Source organism: Daldinia caldariorum, assembly GCF_022478825.1.
Source record: "Daldinia caldariorum strain CBS 122874 unplaced genomic scaffold F4812scaffold_12, whole genome shotgun sequence".
In the NCBI taxonomy this organism is placed as follows: Eukaryota; Fungi; Ascomycota; class Sordariomycetes; order Xylariales; family Hypoxylaceae; genus Daldinia; species Daldinia caldariorum.
The window spans coordinates 860959-882626 of NW_025953048.1; the positions used below are offsets into that span (position 1 = coordinate 860959).

Consider the following 21668-nt stretch of genomic DNA (forward strand, 5'->3'; position numbering starts at 1 on the left):
CTATTCGCCGATGACGTAGGTACATCCATTGTCGCCTACCCAAACCTCATGGACGCGCTTAGCATCGACATCAACGCGATCGCCGACGGTGTATGTCTTCTTCTCCGGATTGGCATCCTGGGGGTATGCGATGGTGAACTGGCCATCCAGGATCAGGTGCGTGGTCAGGCCGGCATGAGAATGCGGCTTGTAGTAGGCATTGCTGCATGAGTATGATGAGTTAGCAATTTCTTCCGGTTACCTGGTCGATGCCTCTCTCTCTCTCTCTCTCTCTCAGCCCTTTCTGCTGCATTGGCTGACGTAGGGTTCTGAAACATACGGGCCGTCGGTCCAGGTGAAGACGTGGGAAAAACCCCAAGATCGCACCTCCGCCTCGTAATCCTTGCGGCTCTTATTCGACATGACCCCCTCCCTCTATTTCCTTGTTATTATCGATACCTGGGTGAGTTGAGTTAAGTTCGGTTGAGCTAGGGTCTGATGAATGAGAACGGTTGATTTGCTGGCACAGCCCAAAACGCCTTCAGGTGGATTTGACAGGTCGAAAAAAAAAAACCCGTTTTGGGGGAAACGTGGCTATGTTCCTATTTTTCATTGAGGGGAGTTGGACAACTAGGTAACTAGGAGTAAGCGATCTCGATAAATCATGACGTCGCTTCGGTCTGCAGCCTTGCCCATTTATTGTTACTAGATTTGGACATGTCTATCGGATAACTCCTCCCCCTCTCTTTCTCTTAAACTCCAAAACCCCAACTCCACGTGCTGTTTTTATTGATTACCTGAGATTAGGTAGTTAAATGTCTGCCTATAGGAAGTAGCGATGTTAATGGTTGGGTACTTAGGTACATGTACCCAATGAATTGGGGCTGACAGACTCTTTGGTGGAAAACTGCGTTGTAACTGCAACTACATAGTACGATTGCAACGGTGCAACTGCATCTGCAACTAATGCAACTAAGATACTGTCAAATTCCCACTTTTACTCTTTCCTTTCTACTACTTTCTGCATTCTGATTCTGCACGCACCGCCAAAAACTCCCCAATATGCAATGCCCTGTGCTCAGAAGTCCCTTAAACTACCTACCTAACCTAACCTAACCTCTACCACTTTTCTCACGAAACATTCGCAACACTTGGACGCTCTGTGGAGGCGCAGCTATTGATAGACTACCTTAGCCGCATCAGATCATCTTATTCCGTCATCTCGTCCGCTCAATTCCACCCTTGGCAGCTGGGGGTAGATCGATTCACGATTCGAATCGCAGCGTCTTACCAGGACGGGATATTCTCTGCTTTTTGAGTTGTTTGTCCTCCAACTCCAGACTTTGACCTGAAATAAATTTCTTTTTTTTTTACCTTTCCCTTTTCCTGTGCAAGGCCTCAAATCATACCAACCATGCATCCTAGAGTCGTATCAAAAGCCTTTTCAGCTGCGCTCGGGCTTTGAACAAAACAAATGACATTATTCTAAAAGAGTGGAGAGCATCATCAGTGGGCGATCAAAGGCACCACTGACTTGCATGCCTACACTCTGCCACCTCCAGCTGTCGGTCATCAAATTAGGGTCCAATTAGGCGTTGTCATCAAGCTGTAGAAGACTCCGCCCCCAATGGTCAAGGCCGCGGCACGGCACGACTTTGGCTGACCTAAACCCGTCTTGATAGTAGTAGCAGTCTGGGCCTCTGCTCAGCTGTGCGTTAAGATCAATTCGGCGACCATCTAATTTATTTAGCTGCCTTGCCTCGATTCTTCTTTTTTCTTTCTCAGGTTTTAATTCTGCATCTTCGTTCCTGGAATTCGAAGTCGGTATAACCAGGTTTCCAAGGCCCTCCTCCAAGGACCCTCCAAGGACCCTCCAAGTAAATCAGCTACGTCGTTTGGGTGGTGGGTGACCAAGACATACAGGGCCCAGTCCTACGGTACAGCCCTACGAATAGTAGCTTATTTTCAGGGATCGGCTCCCCTGAAACGGTCGGATTGGTCGTGTTCTAGAGTCAGGTAGGCTTGATTGCTGGGATGAGGCTGCACCCTGCCCATAGCTGAACCTGAACCTTGACATTTTCCTTCTTTTTGCATTTCTCTTCATTTCGCATTACAAACCCTCCTTGTTACTCGCTGTCTACTTGTACGCTTTTCTCGAAATTTATTTTCAAACTAGTTTCCCTAATCGTTAGGTCATCGTGATAGTTGAGCACTTCATAATCTTTCTGTTCTGATTGAGTCGCAAATTGATCTCTTTTTTTGACCCTTCAAAGGCCCAAGGGGAGCGACGCCCTTACTCTGATGCTCTTCGACACGCCTTCTCCTGCTCGATTCGGGCATCAATAAAAGAGCGATACTTTCCAAGAACCGGCATAGTCAAACCGTCTCCGCGAGCCCGATGTGTTTCAATGTAAGCTGATAACAACTTGATGCAATTCTTGTTGCTTCATAACATATTTAGATCACGTTTAAGAGTGAGTGCTGATAACTGTGTCACAGATGCGGAGACCAGCAAACCACGCGACACCGACGCGCGCAGTGACGATGCGGCGGCGACTTACGTTGAACTCTGAGCTTGGAACCAATTCGATTAAAGCACTTAAACGGGCAATTGCTCTAGCTTCATTCATCACACCAACAGCTGTACATTTTCAAGATGGAGAAAAGGAGATATATCTGAGTGCTGCTATCCAACGGCATCTACGAAGACTTTACGACTCCCTGCGCCGAGGACAAACCTTCTTATCACGGCAAGCTTTCACGGACTTCCTCGAAATTGTCCAGGGCAATGAAGCACCAGTCCTAACGGAAGAGAGATATAGATTTGAGAAGTTCCTTGAAGTATGGTGGCTCCAATTCGGTCTTGAAGCGGAAAAACCTGTCCCTTTCGAAAAAAAGGACCTCTCCAAACCTATCAGTAATTATTTCATTAGCAGCAGCCACAACACGTATTTATCTGGCAATCAATTGTCCGGACGAAGCACGGCGGACGCTTACAGGCGCGTTCTTAGGAGGGGATGCAGGTGTGTGGAGATAGATGTGTGGAATAGTGATTCGCAAAGCTCTACACCGGAGAATCCAAGAGAAGCATCGACGAAACCGACTTCGAGATTTGAGCACGTTCGTCACCTTTCTGGGGGGAGTCTTCATACTGCTGCCGCTCATCTCAAGGATGCTGTGGAGGAGACGGTCGAGAAAGCCCGACAAAGACTAGGCGTTGAGAAAGTTCACAGCCATAGCCCAAGATGCAGCAAATCCGAATTAACGCCACCGGCCTTTGGCCGGGAGATTGGCGCTTCCCTCGATCCGGCCTCCCTTGCCAACGAACTTGACGCTGAGCGCTTATCTCTAAGATCTAGACCGTCATTGCCGCCGGACGAGCCGATCGTGATGCACGGTTATACTCTTACAACGCCTATCGGATTTCGTGAAGTTTGTAAAGCTATCCGCGAAGTAGCCTTCGAAACGACCAATCTGCCTATCATTATTAGTCTGGAAGTCCATGCCGATCAAGAACAGCAGGGAGCCATGGTCCAAATTATGAAGGAAGAGTGGGCTGGCTTACTGGTCGACAAGCCCCACGAGAATTGCCCAAATGGCCGAATGCCAAGATTGGAGGAGTTGCTTAACAAAATCCTCATTAAGGTCAAGAGAGCTTCGCCGAGCTTAGACGGGACTATGTCGACGTTATCGCCCCATAACACAATCGACGATGACGCATCTGCATCGGAGGACGATAGATCTAGCATTCACAATGGCGCCAAGAAGCCCAAGGTTCCCATATGCGAGGCCCTTAGCTCTCTTGCTATCTACACCCATAGCGAGCATTTCACGAACTTTGAAGCGCCAGCTGCTAAAATTCCCTCGCACATCTTCTCCATAAACGAAAATAAAATCTTTGAACTAATCGCTTCTAAACATTTTGAGCTGTTTTCTCACAATCGACATTTTTTTATGCGCGCGTACCCCAAAGGCCTGCGGTGGGACTCGTCGAATCTCGACCCTTCTCATTTTTGGCGCAAAGGTGTACAAATGGTAGCCATGAATTGGCAGTCCTGGGATGAAGGGATGATGCTCAACGAGGCAATGTTTTCGGGCGAGCATGGTTGGGTACTAAAGCCGCCAGGATACCTTAGCGAAGACGCGGCCGTCCCCCCAGAAGAGGCCGGCCCTCAAAGTACTCTTGATTTAGCCATCACAGTACTTGCAGGTCAACATATCCCGCTACCTGAGGGCGCTCATAGCACCTACTCGAGATCCCTGAGACCTGTCGTAAGGTGCGAGTTACACGTCGAAAAGGCAGAAGAGCGGTTCGGGTCCTTCATCGACGGGAATGGTAGGGTCCGCGAATGCGAGTACAAGCAGAAGACAGGGGTCGGGAAGACGGATCACCCAGACTTCGGCTACGTCAAAAATGAGCTTCACTTTCTTGGTGTCAAGAGGGTCATAGAACAGCTCAGCTTCGTCAGGTAAGAGCTTACTTACAGCCGTGTTTTCTTTCCGTATTTTCATTTCAAAATTTCCTCCGATACGTCTTCCCGCCGGGCAGCCACATATCTGGACCCGGACGGTCGGGCCTTCACTATGGTATACACACCCAATAGTTCACGTGTTCCGAGCCGGGGAGCAGCCGGCGGCTGAGTTTGCATGCGCAGCGAACCGTCGAGCGACGAAAAGGAGAATATGATATATCACAACAGGCCATAATCCCTCCTGGCTGTCCGCGGGAACGGGGCGAGTCCTGGGGCAGTTATTCTCCCAATCTGGTCTTTTCCTACTACTCAGATCTGCCGACCAAGTTCCATGGCGTTTCGTTTACCAGCTGTGTAACACGGGTCTTTTCCCTAGTTTGTGATATCATGGAGTGTTCCTGAAGATCCCGATTTGTTCATGGACCCTAGCTTACGAATACTTCTCTATCTAGGTTTAAGGTCGAAGATGACGCACCACGATTCGTGTCACTCAACCGCGATCCTCTGCTTGGCTGGGCATGCATCCGTCTCGACCGTTTAGCGACGGGTTACCGCTTTATCCAACTTTTAGACACCAATGGTAACAAGACCCCAGGTGTCATTCTCATTCGCGTGGATAAGAAATTCCATTGACCCAATTTCATGCGAACCAGCGAAGTCGGCGGCCGTAAGCACGCAGCCATTTTGTTTTGACACCGCTCATGTGCGACAAGATTAGCATGTCATGCATGCATGACTGCGTAAACCGAAAGCCAACGGGGTCTTTTCTTCGCTCAACTTCCCCTGGCGCCCATTTCCGAAGTTAATCTCACTTGTCATTTATCATTACTACCTACTGTTAAATCGTTTATGCATCAAAGAAAAGGAAACGGGAAGCGAGCAACCGGCCAAAATCTAGGGTAGATTGTGCTAAGGAAAGCACAGGTCGAGTAGCATCATTGTCATTATTATACTGGCGAACTTTTTTTTTCTTCTTCAATCTCGGGTGTAACTGGACAAGGTTTTTAGGAAGGACACAGCAGCTGTGGTCCGAAAGCCGACGTGTTTGGGAAAGACACCGGCATTATCAGATGGGATTCTCACGTATGAACGCGGAGACCCATCATTTTTTTACTTTATTTTTATTGCATGATAGGATACCCGGAACGACAAACATGTTCTTCGTTGGCATAATACCTGCATTTATTGGGCCCGACTTGACGGAGCTGATGCAATTATTACTCACTCAGCCCTTAGAGGTGAATGTTGAAAGTCAGAAGGAGTTATGTAGGAAAAAGAAAGCTTCGTCCATGATACTATGCAGCGGTATTTGTTAACTTAGGTTAGGTACCTATATGAGGTACGTATGTACGTACGTGGTTATCCATGCAACTCACTCACTCACCTCCTATACGGACCCTACCTACCGTACGATTCAACCGTTTCCTATAGGCATTATTGAATAAGGAACAGCTTACGGCCCACGGGGGATTTCCTTAGCGTGATGATAAAAATGCCCATGAGCTAAGGCGAACAGGGATAGAAGAACTTAGAAGTATGGTAAGATAGGTAATAATCTCAAGGACAGGCCCTAGGGAGACGGGTACCTAATCTTTCAGTGTTACCCTTCCCAAGTGATGCTTCTGTCGTCTATAGACTACCTAAGGTACCTCTCTGCCATAAACTTGACTTGACCTGGACTAGGTAGGTAGCTTGGGGGTTTGGGTACTTAAGAGGTAGGTTAGGCACTCAAGATACTTAACTAACTAACGGAGCCAATGTGGATAGGTTAGGTAGAGTGCGTATTGCTCGAGAAGGGGCTAGAATTCCTGATAGGTGTCGACTACCTACTTTAGGTAGGTACCTTAGGTCAGGTAGCTGGTACAGGTGGGCCGGAGTGATAGATATCAGTAGAAGCTTTCCGACTAATTCTAGATAGTAAGAGGTAGGTAGGTATGTGTGTATATTCGGGAGCGGCTCGATGTGGCGTTTATTCATATTCATATATCGTAATTACCTACCGTTCGTCCGCTAGGTAGTGGGGAAGTGAAGGATATGGCATATACATACCTAGATAGGGATCGTCCTAGGGGAATAGGAAAAAGTCTAGACCATGTCGATTCCATTTAATGAGGTAATGCCCATTCGCTCGGTTGGTGAGTTATCATATAACCTATGCCATGTCTCTTCGACCTTCCTAGGTTGGTGAGAGCTAATTCACCAATCACAGCTTGGATAAAAGTGAGTCCGAGACACCATTCGTGGGCCGATACACCTAGTTTCTTCGCATCTGACGTGTCTAGGCTAGTTCTGTGCAAAACCGACCTTTCCCATGTGATCGTTGGATACGCTATGGTAGATCCTCGATCAAGCTTATGAGCTATCAGATTTCGCCTATCTATGACTGTCTCGGCGGCCCTAGTTGGTGTATTTGCTCGTGTCTATGACATAGACCCGGGTTACTGGGAGCTTGTCTGGCTCGGGTTTACCTAGGTAGCTAGTACTAGACAATACACAGAAGCCGACTCGGCCGTAGGCAATGTGACCTATTGAATTTGGAGGAACGTGGTTGTCTGTCTACTTGCTATACACCGCCTAGGTATTCTCGCCGCGATCGTCATGTCAAAGTCTACCTGAGTAGGTCTCGTCTCGCTATTCTATATCCTTTTTCGTATATCCCTGGCGTTGTATAGAGTGTAATAATGTCTTACTCCTTGGAAGAGTGAGACAGGTTGTAAGGTAGGGCGGGTGTGTAGGGCGGGTGTACCCGTTAACCGTTGAGTTTAGGCTTTTCCAGATGGTTGCAAATGAAAGGAGAAGAGGTAGGTAATCGTAGACGAATGATGTACTCAGGCATGCAAGAGCATTATCGAATTCCTCTGGTTTTCTTCTGTTCTTGCGGGTCCTAGTTCTACTGGCCTGGTTTTTCTGCCTCTCTAGGTACCTGTTAGTCTGGATGCTCAAATCAAATAGTGGATTAGCATCTACGACGTGACCTCCCCTTTGTGAGGCTCCATTAGATAACGCCGGAGATATAGTGTCCATCTCCTGTGTTGCCATCCTTAGCTCAATCCGTCGATGATGTCCGTAAACATCGACTCCATAGACCGCCTTATACCTTAGGTACTATACAGACTAGGCGTCCTTGGCGACAATATGACGGATGGAAATCTATGTTTATACCTTCTATACCTGATACTGTATCCTTGCTACACCAAGGGTTCTCCCTGCATAGACGCGCGTGTGCATATGGTTACAGGGAGATCCCTTCTGCGTGCCGGCCCGCCTCCTTTTTGGCGAGAATATTTCCTGTTGTGGATGAGCGTGTTCCATCCGCGTCATGAGGCTCATCTTAGACACCTAGGTCTGGCGGCTATACGCTTCCTCTTTCCCTTTTTATCTAACGTCTCGCACTGGCGTTACTACTTTGAAATTCTGGCCAGAAATTTGGCCCCCACGGATACTCGATCTATTCATTGTTAGCTAGCCTCATTCGATATCGGCATCGATTTGACGTTGAATGAACTCAAGTTTAGGTACAGACTGAGTACATATCCGGTATATGCATATGCAAATGAACAGAGACGCAGGTACATTAATGTTCATTTTTAATTTTGTACCCCAATATCTGCATGACGTTCCTGAGCGGGAGCGCCTATTTACCTGGTTGGTCAGTCGGACCCCGAACCGCCCCATGCTGACTGAACATGGGCCATTGCTACCCCTGGTATATAATAAGTTTACCTTTGCGTTGGCAGATGCAGCAACGTTACGGTGGGAGATCTCTGAGGATCTAAAGCAGTAAGTATACGTCAGTCGGCTTGTGAAGCAACCAGTCAGGGACTTTTGTGTAACCAATAACCATCCCATTCACATAGAGCAGACCCTTTTTCTAGAAACCAGGGGAAACGTGAAGATTCCCCAGGGTAGATCAGCTGCGACTGTAACCGAATAGCCGAGCAGAAAGGTGGGATGGCCAGCCTTAAGGTTGATCGCCATTCAAAAGGTGCCAGTAGGCTATAGGTCCCGTCATAATAGTAGCTGGTAGCTATAGTTCAGTAGTTTTTTTTTCGACGCCTATTTCGGCAGAAGCGAGAAGGGGGCGGGCCTCGGTGTGTGATATTTGCCCAGTAGCGGAGTTTGATCAACAAAGGCCGTTGCTTTAAACTTGTCGCTACCACACTGAGGGATATCAACGGAAATAGCCACACTATAGCCATTCATAGATTAATAATGCTACGGAAGTAACAAGCGATGCAAAGGTACTAGTTTAAAAATGGGTTGTGAAGACACGCTTCAACCAACGACTGCGGACTGGCTGTGTTGCAATGAATGACATGGTTGTGGTCTGATCAGCCTATGCGTGTTGGCCGGTAATTGTTGCAACGAGTTAATTCGCGGCAGCTCGTCGATACCATCTGCTGACGAGATCTGCAAAAGGAAAAAAAAAATTAGAAGAGATAGAGAGGAGCAGAGATAGACAAAGGGAAGACCCGTTACGGAAACACTACCTAAGCTAGTAGGATGCTGTTAATAGCGGGCAACAGCTGTGCTGTACCTTTATTTTCCGTCAAGGCATAGAAGTTCGATGCTGTCTCTCCATTGTGTAACGGTCACTAAGCGAACACCCGCTTGACAGCAACATGGTCCTGTTTCTGATGTATGCCGGAATCGGCAACATATCCTGCAGGCAATGCGCCGCTAATAATGAGAAATAACCTTTGCATTAGTTGCAATTTTTTTTCTGCTACGTCGTGTGGCTCGTCAGCTAGTCCTGACAGGGGGTATTGCTTGACTAGTCGGCCGGGCTGTAACTGCGTCGACATCTCCTATAGGCTGCGTTTAAACAGCTTGGGCGATGTCATTGAATAAATTCGGGATATAAGAACCGAGAATTGGATGGACCCTTTTTAGAAGGGAGGGCCACATGCTTCGGAGGCTAGGTATCAAGACGTATGCAGCTTGTGTCCCTAGTATACAAATGGATAGTTTAAGCACTAGGTAGTGATATTTTTGGAGACTAGAGACGGGTGACGTCGGTCGGGGAATTTCTAGTTTCCCTGATGGTCGAGGTGCAATTCTCGATAGAAGCATCGCAATGGGATGGCTGTTGTTATCTTGAGGTCGGCAGTGGGGCACGACGCTCGAGACTAGGAATGTGGTCCTCTCTTCATTCGTCCCGGCGTAATGGTACCGTACGCTGTAGCCCATGCAAGTTCCCTTTGGTGTTGCCGAACCTTTGTAATAGAACAGGGATAAGACCCAAACCCACGGACGATGAGCAGATCAAGTGGCGTCGTCAAGGGTGCGACAGGCCGGTATAATTACGTCCTTAGGTTATCTGTTTATGGTTAGCCTCGACCGCCTGGCTTCAGAAATATACCTAGATGTATACCTCCTCTACTCATCATAACATGTTTGGTAACCGATGTAGGTAGGCGAATCTTCAAACCTGTGCACTTCCGGGTGTTGCATGGCCGGGCCTAGCCTAGCTACGTGAGAATTGACAGAGCGGAAATCAAATCGGACGAATAGTTTCACTAGGGGAGTGGACGGGTGAGTACACATGTGCGGATTACAGAAGGACATGTTCTTCAACCTTATTTTCCGCTAACCATCAACCGGCGGGGATACTAGGCGGTAAGAGCTGTCGAATATGACAGGTCTGTTGGGCTTGACTTGAAATCTCGTCGCTGACGTTGATGTACGTCCTCTACGTCCTCTAAGTCCCATGACCTTTGTCTTGCCGAGTGGGACTTAGTGATCCGCAAGACTTAATGCATACCATTTTGAATATCGCGATAGCCGAATAGTACGACCAATTGCTTGTCGAGCCTGGTTGTAACAGGTATAGGGGATAGGCATATTGTGACCTGTCATTTTTCCATGCAAAATACCGGGTTAAAGGCTCTTCCGCATGAGACCTGCAAGGACCCCCGGCTAACATAAACTCCGTTATGTTGATAATGGGTCGGCTATGCAGAATGGCGAAACTACCTCTGATACCTATGATAGATGGCTGAGACTATCGAAGCTGAATACGGGCAATACGTTTCGCGGCTTTGGAAAGAGTCGATACCCATCAAATTAGCGACAGAATCCCAACTTACCTAGTATCGCGCCATTATAGTACTCGCTACGAAATTCGGCCATTTCCCCCTCTTCCGAGCTCGCTTGATTAGGTAGTCCCGCGCAGCGGTTTTTCTGGACGACTATAAGCCTCGAAGCTCTTACCCACTAGAATAGCTTCAGCTCGAGCTGTCCATCTTTGAGCAATTTGATTAGCAGCCTTCTTTAGTCGAAGAAAACCGTTTCTAGGTGCTTCTTTGATCGGTATCCAATCTAACTGAGCCTATGCATTGGCTGTTCTGACCAGTTCAACCTCCCGAGCGACCAACGGGATGGGAACATGGGTGGATTGCTGGCTAAACAGACGATCTTAGGAGTCAGAAAAATCGCGACTGGGTGGGCTGGTATGAGAAGAGCTAATTATTGAGTGACTGCAAAGATTGATACGCCGGGTTCAAGGATACTACCTCCTCAGAAATCATTCGCGGTAGTCGCTCGGATGAATGGGCTAGTATCCACTGGGAAAGGCTTCATGTATGCCAGCTCATGTGGTTACTTTGTGGGGCTCTGGAATCCAAGTCTGCATGTCGTGAGGAGGCCCCGAGGTGACAGGCACAGAGACGAAGGCGTCAAAGAGGAGTAAACTCCGTGGCATATGATAGACCCCCTGGTCGGACGGGAGCGCGTAAATCAGTCAGCAAAAAAAAGGAAAAAAAAAACATCATTCGATTAGAATGAACGGTGGCCCAACCAGAAGGACGTCTAGCGGGTAAGTTCAAGAGGGTATGGGTGTGGTGTAGCGGTTAGAGATAACCCTGGGATCAACGAGCATTAATCGACTTTCTGGTTTGGGCAACGGGAGAATTTCTTACCTAACGGCTTAGAACTGCTACGTACGACGTAATGAGTTCTGGAACTTGTCAATCGGGTTGTTTCACGTCAGATATCAAACCTGAACCTCTGGTCGTGTATTGCTCTCTTTGTCGAACACGTATGACGATCTGCCTTGTAGACAGCTCAACTAAATCCCCACAAAAGGATTGCAATCCCGAGGAACAAAGCCCAATTGCTTTTATGGTAACTGTTTAGGAAAGAAAGAGAAAAAAAAAGTCAATAAAAAAAGAAAGAAAGAATAATAGCCACGAGAGTTAGTGATTGATCTGATTCCTGTGGGGTGAATCTGGTTGGGTGCAACGAAGCCAGCGTAGGACAAGTCCAGGGGTTACGGTAAGCTCTTCTAGACTCGCAAAGGGGGGGGGCGCGTGAAAGGGTAGTAAACGATATCGAAAATAATTCAACAACGGCAACATCGCATGGATACTGCAGGCGGTAGTACGAGAGAGTGACAGGGTAGACGACGAATCGGCGCTTGCTTGATTCTTCTTTTTCTTCTTTATTTTTTATTTTTATTTTTACTTTTCTTATGTTACGCTAGTCTTGCAATCAAAAGAGAGACAAGAAGCTAAAGGGGAAAAACATACGTCGTGATGCGCGTAGATGGGATAATAGAATTCCTAAACCCAACAACCAACGACTTGAAACTTCCAATGTTTCTGGTAGGAAAACAAAAACAAAAACAAAAAAGAGTAGATGAGACGTCGGGTACTTATCAATATTGGACAAAATACGGAGTATGTAAGTGTAAAAGCTATGAAGGAGTCGTCTACTCGCCCAGATGAAAAGTAAATTTAGAGTTTTAGGAGTAGGTTAGATGGCAGCAGCGCCTTCTTGGAAGAAACGCAGTAACAAACTTTGGAAGTGACGCAGTAACAGCCCTAAAGTTTCTCAGGTCGCACAGGGGAGAGTACACTAAGAAGGCAGCTACCTAATTACACATAAGTGCCTTTCGATGCTTCCACTCCCCCATCAAACCCCTTCTCCAATATCCGAATTCATCTTTCCCATATTCCCTTGCTTTGATCTAACCATTAACATGCAACTCTGTGTCTTTTATACGCGGGGGATCCGAACGCTTGGATCGAGAAAAACTTGGCAAACCCGGATACTGGGATGATTTTCCATCAATATAAGAGGTTACAAATGTATGTGATGTGATGTATCATGTATGTGCACCTCCTAGGTAGGTACCTAGGTAGGTATGTTGTATGTATGCATGTATTGCGCATACCTAATGCATACCATACGTGCATATTCTCATGCGGTACCTAAAGGTTTTATTTAAGGTTACCTAAGGTAGGCTTACGTACTACATACATGCATAATAGATAAAGTATTGTACGTATACTTTCCACCCTGTAAATGCCCCCTTAGGTATATCCACGTACAATACAATTTGGACAATTAAAAACCATAAGCCCATAAGCCTATCATGTACTACATAGGGAATTGGGTACGTAGGAGGTAGATAGGGAGGTAGGTAAACTCACCCTTTTCAAAAAGAAAAATAATAATAATAATTTTTATACTTCCCAGTTATTCATTTTTTTCTATTTCTACCTAGATCTATATCTAATTCTTTTTTTTTCTTTTCCCCTCTTAGGTCCTCTTTCTCCCTCCCCACCTCGAGATCTCATAAAAATCACCCCCAACGGGCCCGAGTCTCCGCCAACCCGGTCTTTATGACAATCGTAGCTAGGTAGTTGGCGGTACAGGCTATCCCTGTTTTCTTGCTTTTTTATCTCGCCCTGTCTGACCCTTAAAGCATCGTCGAGATGTTCTGGCCCACACACACTTTTGAACATACGTACATAGACTACCCGCATACAACATAAATACACTGACTTGACGGTCACGATCTGCCTCTAAACATTAGTCCAATAGAGTCTTCTGACGCCATATCCGCTGTGACACAGATGTCATTCAGTGCCAAGAAGTCTACGGCCTGACTGTCCCACGTTTCTGCCCTTTCTACCCTTTCTGCCCTCTCTGCCCTCGAGATCAACCCCACTTGTGTGAGTTGTGTCCTGTCAGAAATTCAGGTCGCCGTGTTCATCTGCCTATCGAAGCATGGCTGGACGCATCGGGCTCAGTCACCGTAATGGTGCTTTTTGCCGGGATATTGCTCAAAAACTTGACTTGCAATATTATTACCTTGGCTTAGAATCCGTGCCCCTGACGAATAGAGCAGAGCGACACCCCCCTCTGCCGCGAGCCTTCCGCTGCGCGCTCGACATGATTCCGTGCTTCTTCGTCGGATACATACAGGTTCCTATTTTCCACGCATAGACTAAGTACGCCAGCCGCACCCAACGCGGCAAATCGTGGCCTTTTGAATTGACCCTCTTGCCTTGGCCCTACGATACACCTCCCTCGACCCATGTTTCGGCGTTGACCTACTAGAAAAGTATAAGTACGGCCGTAGGGACTTCGAGTTTGGTCAGACATACCACACCATCCATTATTATCCACGTCCGTCTCGTCGCTCTCCTCACCAATAGTCCTTTCATAATTGTTAACGCTCCTTTGATATATTTCCCCCCACCTGCGTCTCATCCCTGTTCTTTAGCCAAATCTGCACAATGACTTGCTCGCACATTCATTGCTCTCACCCAACATCCCGGGTCCAGCGTTGCTCTGACCCGGCATCTGACCACGCTTGCCCCTTAGTTGATATGTCTGGAACTGTACGTGTCAGGTGCCTATTTACGGAGAATAAATCATGTCTCTAACAATCCCAAAAAGGCTCCCGGAAAACGCTGCCCTACCTGCCAGAGCAAGGGCCAAGAAGTCTGGGTCTTGCCAGGACGTGACTGTCCGTACTGCGGAACTTATGTCGCCTGAGCCGAATAACCTCAAGTCAGTTGCCAATTGTCAGGTGATATTCGGAAGTTCTCGACTGACACTGGAAATTCAGGCATGGGCCGACGGCGGGGCTCTGTTCTGCGCAACGACCATCGCAATATCATTTCTCAATTCCTTTCTCTGCATGTTCCAAAGAGCATGACGAATCGATCTTGACCCTGTCCTGGTCGACCGCATAGGCTATCGAATTCGCTAAGACCTAGCGTCTGTCTGGAAAAGAAAATCTTTCGTCGGAGGGAGGCGCATTTCTAGTAGTACACGTCATTTCGAAGTCATTGGCTTGCTGGCTTGAAAAGTCGGTGTCTACTCCGGGGAACGCGAGTATGAAACTCGATACAATTTTTTTTTCTCGTATTCCTTTTTCTTCTTCGTCTTGGGGATACGGAAGGGGGAAGGGGGGGCGTCCCAATAGATTCGAGATCGGCCGGTTAGAGACGTGTATGAGCATGTAGAAAGCGGCAATACCCAGAACGTGAAGGAGTAACCTTCATGTATCTATTCAAAAGGCGATTCAAAGACGTGAAATACCATCCCATTTTCGAAAATCAGATCACACACTAATGCCTTAAGCAAGTTGAAAGGTCTGGCGAATCATAGCAGCTGTCGATGAACAAGGTCGAGTACCGGAGTAGGACCGGCGTGGTAAAGTATTATATCTGATTTGTCAGTAATTATCCATCTGAGACGCGAGTGGCTTAGGAAGGTTGGATATGATTCGCCATATGTCCCCCGTCAGCCCTGCAAGGCTTGGGGTGCTTTGGGGTGCTTGGGTGAGGCTCAAGGGGGTAGCACCCTAGTGAACACGGTGCTTTACTGGCGTATGTTTTTTTGGTTAAAGGTGGAGATGCAGGTTCGTAGCATACATGTATCTCATGTATCTGCATATATGTCTGCATATACGCACAGGCGTCGGAAGGTGCCATCAGGTACCAACATTCACCGGGCATGACCGACTTACCGAATATGTAAGACGGCCTGATGACTACAAGCCGTTCGAGAGTACATGTAGTTACTTATGAGGCTCCGGCATCCAATCTTGGCTCGGGTTTCTGAGCTCGGAAGTTCCGACGTTACACAGCAGACGCGGGCGCTTCCCCTCGGTACCTGACTTTCCAATAGGGCGGGTTTAGGGGCTTGACATGCTTTCCATCCCTGGTATTATCTTTTCTACCACCCTGACATCATTGGTCACCTACTTACCTGTGCAACATATACTTCCCGGTCGACACTCGTCTTAGCATGTGGCTGTTATAAGATACCCCTACATCTTCTAACGAGTGATGAAGACAAGGTAAAAGGACTAAGGAACAATATCGTCCTAAACCATTGCCGCCGTAGTGCGTAGAAGGTGAAGGATGGACTTGCTTCATCTAGTAGTTATTACCGGGTAATTCGGCCCCTCGACGAAATGGCTGTTAAGATCTTATTTTGGTGATAGAATACGATGGCCTATTGCGGCCCAGACGTATATACAACAAGTACTGGTGTGTTTATTCGGGAGGGCCGAAAGTAGCATATGCTTCATTCATAATGTGAATAACATTATGACATGAGGAACATGAGGAACTTCCTCAGTTCCCTGTAATAAGTAAATAAAAGGGAGAAGGGAAAAAAAGGTAAAAAAAAAAAAAAGAAAGTCTTAACCTTTTTTTTTTTTTTTTTTGGTAAAACCAGAAGCGACAAGCAGACCGGCAGGTAGGAGAATGGTGGGAAAGGGACATGGCAAACCCTTACCCCCTTACCCTATGCAAACGGCAGGCGTACCGCGCCCAATCTTACTAGGACGACAGTACCCGATCTAGAAAGAGCAACCACGCCGGTTTCCCCCTACGGCTTTTCTACTTCAGCTGTGTTACTTGAATATCAGCTAGGATTACGTACATAAGTATGTATTAGTCCAGTACTATCAGTCCAGTGCTCAGCTGGGCAGCTGGGGTCACTGGGTACTTGCCTCGCTCATCGTTTCCCTTGTTAAGGAGAATGATGAGCAATAGCAGGCGACATGTCATTTCCTTCCCACTTGGAAGAAATCCTTTCGAAAAACTAGCCCCAATCGCGTGGACGGACCCCGAATCCACTTTCTAGGCTTTCTAGGCTTTAGGTACATAGGTTTCCTTGAATAACAAATACCTTTTACCCGAGTCTATTCTCTCTTGTTTACATCTCAGGTGGACATTATCAAGCTGACTTCACATAGGCTTTGCAAATAGTTATTGCATCAAACATTCCATCTACTTACTTCATTAAGTCACATTCGCTATACAAATATATGGGATACCGAGCTTAAAAAGAAAACAAAAAAAGAAAACAAAAAACTGAGGTCCATACAAAATGTCTTGTCGCATGCCGGAGTGTCATTATATCTCCCCGAATGGCTCAGTGACGAAGCTCGACCACGACAAAGACACTAGACCCGGCGCCACATTTTATTACTGCTCCATCCACCATGTCTATCACCGTATCGTAGTGAGGGCCCATCGGCGTCTCCCTCAGCCACTCTGCGGAGAGTGCGCCTGGCTCTTCTTTAAGTTCCCTAAAGAAGCCGCCAAGCATCCCGAGTCTGACATCATCGCCACCGCCGGTCCTAGTGACATACCAGCTATCGCAGTTGGTTCTTCTTTCAGCCGTGAAGATCCCTATGACAGCCTGCTTAGTGTCCATAGCAGCACTGCGATCGATACTAGCGCTGTTACAATGCCTTTAGATAGAATTAAGCGTCCGCTATTAACTATACAGGAGATGCTCGGCAGTCTCAAAGAAAGTGTTCACAACCGCCGCGAGACGTCACAGCCTGGCAGCTAGGAGCGTGTCCGCCAGTACCCCGATGTAGTCGGTAGTAGCCGAAGAGCTCCAAGTCGTGTCAGAGAGGATTCTGGAGCCGGCGAGTATGATACTTACGTGGTAGACACAGACGGCGATATTATCATGCAGGACAATACATCATCGTCAAAACAGCGCAACATCCCTCCCGCGATACCGGCTGGCGGAATTGTCTACTTGCCTATCCGCCGAAGCCGCAATGGAAGCCGAACTGACTTCCTGGAGTTTATTCCATATGACAACCCGGCTGTCCTTGATGTGCGGCCGGCACAGTGGCATCGTATCCGTCGAGGAGTCTTCCTGTTCCGATACACGGACTACAGAGGATGGCCCGCTATACAACCGGTGGCGGATGAGCGCTGCATCAAAGCGTACTTTAAGCCTCTTGACGTCATTGAGGGAGACGGAAATTGCGATAGGGCATTGATCGAGGCGCGCTGGTGGTGTTGTTGGGCTCAGGGCATAACATATCTAGAGCCAGAGCTACGATGGGTCCTGACACTTATTTTTGACCTAATCGGATTTTTCATCGAGAAGCAGAGGAACGCTACGAGATACTCGATAATTCATGGAGTCACGGACTTAGCTCTTGAGAGGCTGTTCTGGGAAGGTCGATCATACCTCCACAGCCTAATAGCTATCGTGAATGATATGAAGGAGGGGTTTGGCATCGAGAACTTGGTGACTCCCCAGTTGCCCCAGATTATTGGGACTTGATCGAATTGCGGTGATATACTATTCGGTCCTCCAACCTACCACAGCGTTAGATATCCTACTTTGTTCTGGGTAGAAATTAGTATACTTCAAAAAATAAGCGTACAAGTCGTTACTAACTCTTGAGCATCAGTTTTTACCCCTGCAATGCTACTTGCTTAATAACTGGACTTAAGGATACAAGGCGATATGTATGGTTTAAATATCATCTAGGGTAAGTGGTTGATGGATGACCTTCTTCCAGTAACTCATGAAAGTACAATCTCCACTCATCTATATCTCTTAAAGATATGCTTACTCGTTTAACAGAATGTTATCATATACAGAACATAATTAAGTCCTGCCTCACTGGCTGCCATCCTCCCCTTTGCGTAACGAAGTTCCTTACCTTAGGTAGTCAATATCAAAATCCGTTTCGCAACTGTCGGGACCGGTTCACATCGGTCCATAACAGGGTCTGCAAAAACCACGCTTCGTCTTCTTGCCCTTGTGGCGCGGTGTAGCGACGTTCAATCCCCTTTGGCCATTTTGAACGGGTGACTCCCCAAGCGCATTCTGAAAATGCGCCTCCTGAATAATAGCAAGTCTGTGCTTGTCCGATATGTGAATGGATTCTGGTAAACGTAAGTAAGTACGCTTGGTGGTATCCCCTTATAACAGGTGGGTGACAAACGGCCGAGATGTTTTGATAAGAGGTAAGTACGTAGGTAAGTAAGGTATGCGAGCCTAACCCAATAAGTACTGTCTGTCTGTCTGTCTATGTATCTTGCCACTTGGGAAGTTCAGCTAGGTAACACTAATATTAACTTAATTAGAGAGATAGACAGTCAAGGTTTCTTTCTTACTATACAGCCGCTTCGCACACGAGTACATTTCGTAGGCACTTAAGCAACGATAGGTTTCAACTTTTCAAATCTGGAATGAATTCCTATGAAAGCCGAAGCTGATTAAATCATATATGGCCATGGAAAGAATAAAATAGATTCAAGTTAGTTGGTCCTCTCGATATAGATAGTCTACGTTGAAACTTGGTAATAACTCACTCAATTCAGTGAATACCTAGGGGCCAAGTAAGATAAGACACAGTGAAAAGTTAAGTAAAGTGCTCCTCCTAATAAAACTGTTGAAACTTGAATATTACCTAACTTACCAGGCAAGTACTTCTTAGCGTAGTTAATTAAATAAAAACAAGGGAAAGCATACTCTTATTTATATCTCTTGACAGTATGTATGTATGTATGTATGCACGATGGTGGTGGTTGATTTGCAAAGGTCTAGTTTTGGCTTAGAGCCGCCAAAAAAAAAATAAAAAGGTAAAATAAAGGGTTTGGCCGGGGATTGAACCCGGGACCTCTCGCATGCTAAAGCAAAGGGTGGACCCTAAGCGAGAATCATACCACTAGACCACCAAACCAAGTGGGTTGTGAAACCATTTAGTGACCAGTGGCCAATCATGTCAAATAGCCCTTTACTAAACCTTATAACGCAAACTTGCTCCTTCCACCTGAATGAAAAGCGTGACAATCGTGGGACGTATGTAGCAGGGACGGCAAAAGCAACAACTCACTCAATCGGAAATATCTCAAAATATCACAATTTGTACCTTTAATGAAGGTATAACTTAGACTTTGGTATAGTCACTGTTAGTTACGCAGTTCTATATTAAGTTTATTTGTAAATTGAGAAGATACAAGGTAAAGCGACTCATGCAAGTCGTTAATAGGCTTTTGTTATACGCTTTCAAGCTAGAGACCACCAACAGCAGCCTCAGTTCCAGGTTCAAGTTTATTAATTTTTCTTTTATCGATCGGCAGGCATTTAACCAGAATTCAAACTTCAGGACAAGTGAATACTGAATTACCAAATTTTTACATTTCCATACCTGTCTTGTCTTGTCTTCTCTTTTCTGAGTACCTCATATCTTCTAACAAATACCCAGATTAGGTACCTAAATGAGTACTTGTCCCTCCCCCTTTTTTCTTTCTTTTTTGTTATCTTCCCAATGCAAAATAAACCAACCAGTTTACCTACCTACCCTCTGCCCCCCCCTTCCTGAAAACGCCCGTAGATGCTAGTTAGGTAGTCAAGATGCTCGCTTCGCCCTCTCCCTCCTCGCCTTCTAGATGAATCCCTTCAGCACCGCCGCCTCCGCGTTCAATATCGAGGAACCGGCTGCTCCGATGACAGCTGTGTAGCATGTTAGTCCTGCTCTGACTACTCCTAAAAGGTACTAAGGCATGGGATGGGATGGAAGAATGAGAAAAAAAAAGAGGGGGAGGGAGGGAGGGAGAGGGGGGTTCTTACTGTTATGGCTCAGCGCAACAAACTTGATATCGAAGATCCCGCTCTCATCTTCGCGCACCCGGCCCACGCTAACCGTGTACCCACGGCTCAAGTCGCGGTCGAGCCTCGGCTGCGGGCGGTCCGGCTCGTCGAAGACCTGGATGCTGGGGCGCGGGGCGCTCGGGCAGCCGAGCTTCTCGGCGTCGCTGACGTAGTCCCTGAGGGCGGCGCGGACGTCGTCGGCGCTAGGGGCGGGCCGGTTCTTGAAGCGCAGGGAGACGCAGGCGGTGTGGCCGTCGAGGACGGGGACGCGGTTGCAGGCGGCGGAGACGCGCAGCTGCTCCTGCTCGACGAAGGCGGTGGCGTCGCCGTTGATGGACCCCAGGATCTTCCGCGCCTCCGTCTCCAGCTTGTCCTCCTCCCCCGCGATGAACGGCACCACGTTGTCCATGATGTCCATGCTGCTGACCCCCGGGTACCCCGCGCCCGAGACCGCCTGCATCGTCACCACGCTGACTGTGTCCACGGGTCCGAAGCGCGCTTGCAGCGCCGCGAACGGGATCACCAGCCCGATCACCGCGCAGTTCGAGTTGCACACCAGGAACCCCTTCTCCAGGCCGTGGTGCTTCCGTTGGTGCGGGATCAGGTCGAGGTGTGGCAGGTTGACGGTGGGGACCACGAGGGGCACGAGGGGGTCCCGACGGTAGTTCTTCGCGTTAGAGAAGACGGCTAGGTTCGCCTTGAGGAATTCCATCTCTGCAAGACGAAGGGGGTATACGTATTAGTCTATCATGTTATAACTTTATAATAGAGGTAAATGTTTTTCTTCTTTTTTTTCGAGATATATAAAAAAAAGACGTACCGATTTCACCAGCGACGTCCGAGTCCAGACCGCTGAAGACGACGTCGCAGTCGGCGAACTCGCTGGCCTTGCACTCGCGGACGACCAGCTCGCCTACGGCGCCTATGGGCGAGGCTTGCTTCCATCTCACGGCGTCCTTGTACTTCTTGCCGGCGGATCTAGACGATGCTCCCACGGCGTGGAGGACGAAGTGTGGGTGTTGGGATAAGAGCAGGATGAACCTCTGGCCCACGGAGCCGGTGCATCCCAGCACACCTATATGTAACAAGTATAGTTTAGTATACGACTTCTTTCGGCCATTGGCATTGGCATTGGTACCGAAGGGAAATTCTTACCGCATTTCTTAGTAGGGAATTGAGAAGCCATTATCGTCTATAAGATCTAAATAAACCAACAAGACTGAGGATTTAAATTTCCGGTGTTAGATGATTTGTTTTGTTTTGTTTAATTTTTTTTATACAGACCAGAGGAAAAGCAGAAAGGGAAGAAGAAGTTAAAAAAAAAAAAGTTAATGAGTCAGTCAAGCTCGTGTCATTCAACTCACTTTGCCCCTTACGATTTATAGATACCTAACCTATACCTAGGCAGATTTATATACGGAATTGGAATCGGAAGTAGGTAGCATGAGCATATCGTAGTGAAAATCGGCTGGTTCCAGTTTGTTACCAAAATTTTGCCCCGCCACCTGAGGTACAACTCGAACTCACCCCGCTATCCGCCATCGGAAC

At 47.4% G+C, this 21668-nt stretch overlaps 5 protein-coding genes and 1 non-coding gene across 6 annotated transcripts; 3 read left to right on the plus strand and 3 right to left on the minus strand.

The window, feature by feature from the left end:
* On the minus strand, window positions 1-402 carry F4812DRAFT_460794 (uncharacterized protein; the record flags this gene model as incomplete). Its single annotated transcript, XM_047937752.1, has 2 exons — window positions 1-202; window positions 320-402. 2 exons carry the CDS (start codon window positions 400-402, stop codon window positions 1-3), a joined length of 285 nt encoding a protein of 94 aa, XP_047788838.1.
* A 1828-nt stretch (window positions 403-2230) lies between these two features.
* Window positions 2231-4987, plus strand: F4812DRAFT_81988 (PLC-like phosphodiesterase). The gene is made up of 2 exons (XM_047939475.1): window positions 2231-2389; window positions 2479-4987. Exons 1-2 carry the CDS (start codon window positions 2378-2380, stop codon window positions 4450-4452), a joined length of 1986 nt encoding a protein of 661 aa, XP_047788839.1. The 5' UTR covers window positions 2231-2377; the 3' UTR covers window positions 4453-4987.
* A 9131-nt stretch (window positions 4988-14118) lies between these two features.
* Window positions 14119-14440, plus strand: F4812DRAFT_460796 (uncharacterized protein; the record flags this gene model as incomplete). Its single annotated transcript, XM_047937753.1, has 2 exons — window positions 14119-14255; window positions 14314-14440. 2 exons carry the CDS (start codon window positions 14119-14121, stop codon window positions 14438-14440), a joined length of 264 nt encoding a protein of 87 aa, XP_047788840.1.
* Window positions 14441-16592: 2152 nt separating this feature from the next.
* Window positions 16593-17798, plus strand: F4812DRAFT_460797 (uncharacterized protein; the record flags this gene model as incomplete). The annotated part of the gene is made up of 2 exons (XM_047937754.1): window positions 16593-17024; window positions 17079-17798. The coding sequence occupies 2 exons, from the start codon at window positions 16593-16595 to the stop codon at window positions 17796-17798; spliced, it is 1152 nt and encodes a 383-aa protein (XP_047788841.1).
* Window positions 17799-19118: 1320 nt separating this feature from the next.
* On the minus strand, window positions 19119-19209 carry F4812DRAFT_t105. The gene has a single exon. It is a non-coding gene; the product is annotated as a tRNA-Pro (tRNA).
* Window positions 19210-19398: 189 nt separating this feature from the next.
* Window positions 19399-21594, minus strand: F4812DRAFT_434439 (aspartate-semialdehyde dehydrogenase). The gene is made up of 5 exons (XM_047934708.1): window positions 21485-21594; window positions 21276-21339; window positions 20941-21195; window positions 20100-20834; window positions 19399-19982 (listed from the first exon to the last, which is right to left on the minus strand). The coding sequence occupies exons 2-5, from the start codon at window positions 21304-21306 to the stop codon at window positions 19915-19917; spliced, it is 1089 nt and encodes a 362-aa protein (XP_047788842.1). The 5' UTR covers window positions 21307-21339; window positions 21485-21594; the 3' UTR covers window positions 19399-19914.
* Window positions 21595-21668: the final 74 nt, after the last annotated feature.

What these genes read in the sequence shown, in the direction of transcription:
- F4812DRAFT_434439 (XM_047934708.1), bottom strand. Translation starts at nt 21,306, where the DNA reads ATGGCTTCTCAATTCCCTACTAAGAAATGCG. An exon ending in ATTCCCTACTAAGAAATGCG is followed by an intron (nt 21,196 to 21,275) that starts GTAAGAATTTCC and finishes TGTTACATATAG; the next exon opens with GTGTGCTGGGATGCACCGGC. An exon ending in GGACGTCGCTGGTGAAATCG is followed by an intron (nt 20,835 to 20,940) that starts GTACGTCTTTTT and finishes TTCGTCTTGCAG; the next exon opens with AGATGGAATTCCTCAAGGCG.